Raw genomic sequence first — 3630 nt, 5'->3', positions numbered from 1 at the left:
TGTCATAAAGGCTTAGTCATGTCTCTTGACCAACCAATGAGCTGGTGCCCTGACACATGCTCCTCCTAGAGCTGGTGTCTGAGCTGATCCCCATACATCACTGAATGTGAGTTTGCCAGGTACTGTGCTTCTGGTTGCTGCTTCCTTTGGGTAGGGCTGAGCTGATTGTTTTGCTGCGATGCAGGCTGAGCACTGAAAGTCCTTGCTTGTTGCAGGATTGATGTTCAGTCCAGTGACAAGTCCATCAGAGTGTAGCTTCATGAGTCCTGATATTGCAAGGTGACCATGGTGTAGGTGTGCCTCATACCAGCTGAGTCAATGCTCTGCTGCTTGATGAGTTTGGTCTCCTGATGACTGTACTAGCTCTGCTTTGGCATTCAGCAGGTAGAGATGATTTGTCTTCTGTCCAGTGCCAACTAGAATGCCTTTCACATCCCTGAGCTCACACTTGGCTGCTGAGAAGCTGATCTTGCCACCAATGTCATCAAAATGTCCAGCTGATAGCAGAGAATTCATAGCATTAGGTGCATAATCATGGATTTTTATTTATAGGAGAATTATCTATTTCTTTAAATTCGGAGTATGTCCTTGAGGGTATGTGTGATCATCTTCCCATTGACATAAAAGTCTAACTTGACTGATCCTTGTCCTCTGGCTTGTATGGCATTGTTGCCTATACCCTTGATCTCATGCATAGTGAGGGGTTGGTAGTTGAGGAAGACATCATGAAGTGGGGTGATATGAGAGGTTGTGCCAGAGTCAAGTAGCCAATCCTGACCAATGAAGTGACCAGGTGCTGTAGCATGATAGGCTGCTTCAAGTAGCTCACCATTGACCTCCTCAGCCTGATTTGTCTGCTCTGATTTCTTATTCCTCCCCCTTGAACATGGTCCTTGTCCTTCCTTTCCACCACCTTTACTCAAGCAATCTGCCTTGATGTGGCCTGGCTTCTTGCAGTTATTGCAGATAATGTTGTTTGTGTGTGCTCATGTGCCATGGTTCTTCTTCCATTCTTGAGGGGTAAGGTTGCCTGTGGAATCTTGTTCCTTGCACCAATTCACCTCTTCCAAGAGTAGTGAGACAAGCTCATGGGATGTCATTGGCATCCGGCCAGTACATGCACCAAGAAGTGATTGGGTGAAGGTGTCCCATGTTTTGGGGAGAGATGTAGTGAGGAGGTTGGTGAATAGCTTATCTGGGATGATCTCACCTTGCAGGTGGAGTTGTTCTTGTAGTTGTTGCATCTCAGTGATGTGTGTAACCATGTTGAATCCATCCACAGCTTGCATATGATACAATTGACATTGAATTTCCATAACCCCCAGCTCACCCCTTGACTCCTTGACCATGATCAGCTGGGACCACATTTGTCCTGCTGTCAGTGCCCCAATGAGGTACACCATCTCCATATCTCCCACACACAGCTCAATCTGGTTCTGTGCCCTCATGTCTATCTCATCCCACTCTCTCATCCTCTCTATCTCCTCTGCTGTCACCCCATCTGTCCCTGCTGGTTCTGGTCTTGGTATGCTGCCATCAACATGGCTGAGGAGATTGTACTCTCTCAGTAGTGCTTGCATGCATCTCTTCCATGGATACCAGTTGTCTGCATTGAGCATATCAGGGTGGATGATGGTGCATCTCAGATGCTTGAGGGAAATATGTGTGACATTGCTGGGCTGTTTAAAGTGTTGCTGAATAATATCAAAGGTGATCAGTTATAATTCGAGCCTCAGTGATTGCCAAAACAGAGAGTAGGGGGTGGATGCCACGAAGGTAGCTTGGATGTAGTTTTCCCAGTGTGCTGATGTCTTCTCCAATAGAGTCTCCTCCAATGGGGATAATCAATAACACAGACAGGTCATCCAGCAGGATGTCCACAGTCTGCAGAAGTTAAAAGAAAAGCTTAGAGTGATCTTGTTGAGCAGGGCTCATAACCTGTAGGCAGGTAATGGCAGTAAACAAGATGCATTTGTCCGGACTGAAAAGTTTGCACTATCCGTCCAGTCCCTAGCTTATGTAAGCAGGTACTGTACAGTACCTGTAGGTGCGCGTCGATATGCGCACCTCTCTACTATATGCCAACAAGGAGTGCTAAAAACAATTATCCATCCATTTGACTTGAGCACCTCCACTATCAGTGTTCATATCACATTTGTCCGCGCTTGAATAAATTGGTGTTTCTTTCCTGATCGTTGTGGTACAGAAGAGGATGGAGGAAGCTTACCAATTTCAAGTATTAGGATCTTGGCGGATTTCAAGGACGCATGAAGCGTTTTCAGGATTCCTGTCAAGCTTGTTGCACGGTATGTGTTCCATTGGTCGGTGCAATTTGGAGATAGCGACCGTTTTCCGCCTCTGCTTGAGTGGATCAGTGACGAACAGACGGCGAGACGTTGTCTTTTGACACCTTGACATATCAAACACCTTTTGCAGTAGGCGTGCTAGTCAAACAGGTGTCTGTGGCAAGTCAGGCAGGTATGGTGAATATGGCGGTGAGGGTGTAATGAGAAGCCGAGCGGCGGCAGTACCGCGACTGACTCTTCACGTCGCATCCGTCTCACGCGTCTTCCTCGCGCGCCTTGACCTCTGCCCATTGATATTGTTCGTCTCAAGACCATTTCACTCCTCCATTGTCCAGCGCTCTTCTCGGATGGACAAAAGGCGGTAATTGAACACATATCAGCGCACGGATTGCTATTCTAAACGGCTTGAAACTGGACGACATTGACGTATTGTGCTTGCCGGAGGTTACGCGCGGTCAGAAGACATCTTTTGTGCATCGACAAGCCTTTTGTTCCTACCGGGTCGAAGGCTCGCCAGAAGACGGGTGCCAGCGGAGGGTGCCAGCGGACTACGGGATATATAAACGCATCGAATAATGGTGAGTTGTCCCTGTCCTTACCACTTCTGTTTCCCTCGACATGGCTCATAATCCAAAGACACCCCCTCGTCAAAACACCGCCCTTTCCCAGGCACCTAGCACCACACCGGCCAAGGCGAAGACCACCGCGGGCTCCACATTCAACACGTCAAAACTTGAAGGCAAGCGAAATGTCATGTTTGAGTCGACCCGTCTCCTCCTTATTCCGAACGAACGTATGGAAGCGATCTTACCCTTGCCCGAATGGGTCGCGGCATGCGTAGAGCAGCTGTCGGATAGCCATCCAGTTTTCACAGGGAAGGAATGGGATGACCTTCCACACCTCACCACGAAAGATCAAACGTCGACCCTTGTGGGCAAGGAAGATGAAGTCTTCCAAGCTTACCGCCCTCTCCACGAATTGATCGTCAAGACCTGTGGGAGTTGGCCAGGAAGCTCAGAGGCGCGACCTGTTTTGCTCCGGCCGAAAAATACGCCCAAGTCCACCCTGAAGGAAAATTCAAGCAGGCCAGATGGAGCGAATCCAAAGGACAGTTCCCTGAAGATCGAATGGGACAAGGAGCGGTACGTGTGGGTCGACCTGTTTTCGGCGTACGAGTTCAAGAATGCGAACGAGAAGAATCTGGTTGGTCTCATGGGTATCCAGGTGCGCCGAACTGATGCGTTCACACCGTTTTCCTAACGTTTGACATTTTGCCCAGAACACCAAGCAAATCATCTGGGACCTGCAACATATGTTGTGGGAG

General features: G+C 48.7%; 4 protein-coding genes across 4 annotated transcripts; 1 reads left to right on the top strand and 3 right to left on the bottom strand.

Annotated features, from left to right (window-relative positions):
- Window positions 1-315: 315 nt before the first annotated feature.
- Window positions 316-531, bottom strand: DACRYDRAFT_60363 (uncharacterized protein; the record flags this gene model as incomplete). Its single annotated transcript, XM_040775627.1, has 1 exon — window positions 316-531. A coding segment is annotated over one exon (216 nt), but the record flags the coding sequence as incomplete, so codon positions are not given.
- A 206-nt stretch (window positions 532-737) lies between these two features.
- On the bottom strand, window positions 738-974 carry DACRYDRAFT_37182 (uncharacterized protein; the record flags this gene model as incomplete). The annotated part of the gene is made up of 1 exon (XM_040774427.1): window positions 738-974. A coding segment is annotated over one exon (237 nt), but the record flags the coding sequence as incomplete, so codon positions are not given.
- Window positions 975-1313: 339 nt separating this feature from the next.
- Window positions 1314-1622, bottom strand: DACRYDRAFT_43667 (uncharacterized protein; the record flags this gene model as incomplete). Its single annotated transcript, XM_040774543.1, has 2 exons — window positions 1314-1481; window positions 1542-1622. Coding segments are annotated over 2 exons (249 nt in total), but the record flags the coding sequence as incomplete, so codon positions are not given.
- Window positions 1623-2924: 1302 nt separating this feature from the next.
- DACRYDRAFT_112681 (uncharacterized protein) lies at window positions 2925-3566 on the top strand (the record flags this gene model as incomplete). Its single annotated transcript, XM_040769468.1, has 1 exon — window positions 2925-3566. The coding sequence occupies one exon, from the start codon at window positions 2925-2927 to the stop codon at window positions 3564-3566; it is 642 nt and encodes a 213-aa protein (XP_040623422.1).
- Window positions 3567-3630: the final 64 nt, after the last annotated feature.

This window comes from Dacryopinax primogenitus, assembly GCF_000292625.1.
Source record: "Dacryopinax primogenitus strain DJM-731 SS1 chromosome Unknown DACRYscaffold_35, whole genome shotgun sequence".
In the NCBI taxonomy this organism is placed as follows: domain Eukaryota; kingdom Fungi; phylum Basidiomycota; class Dacrymycetes; order Dacrymycetales; family Dacrymycetaceae; genus Dacryopinax; species Dacryopinax primogenitus.
This window is presented reverse-complemented; position numbering and strand designations above follow the sequence as displayed.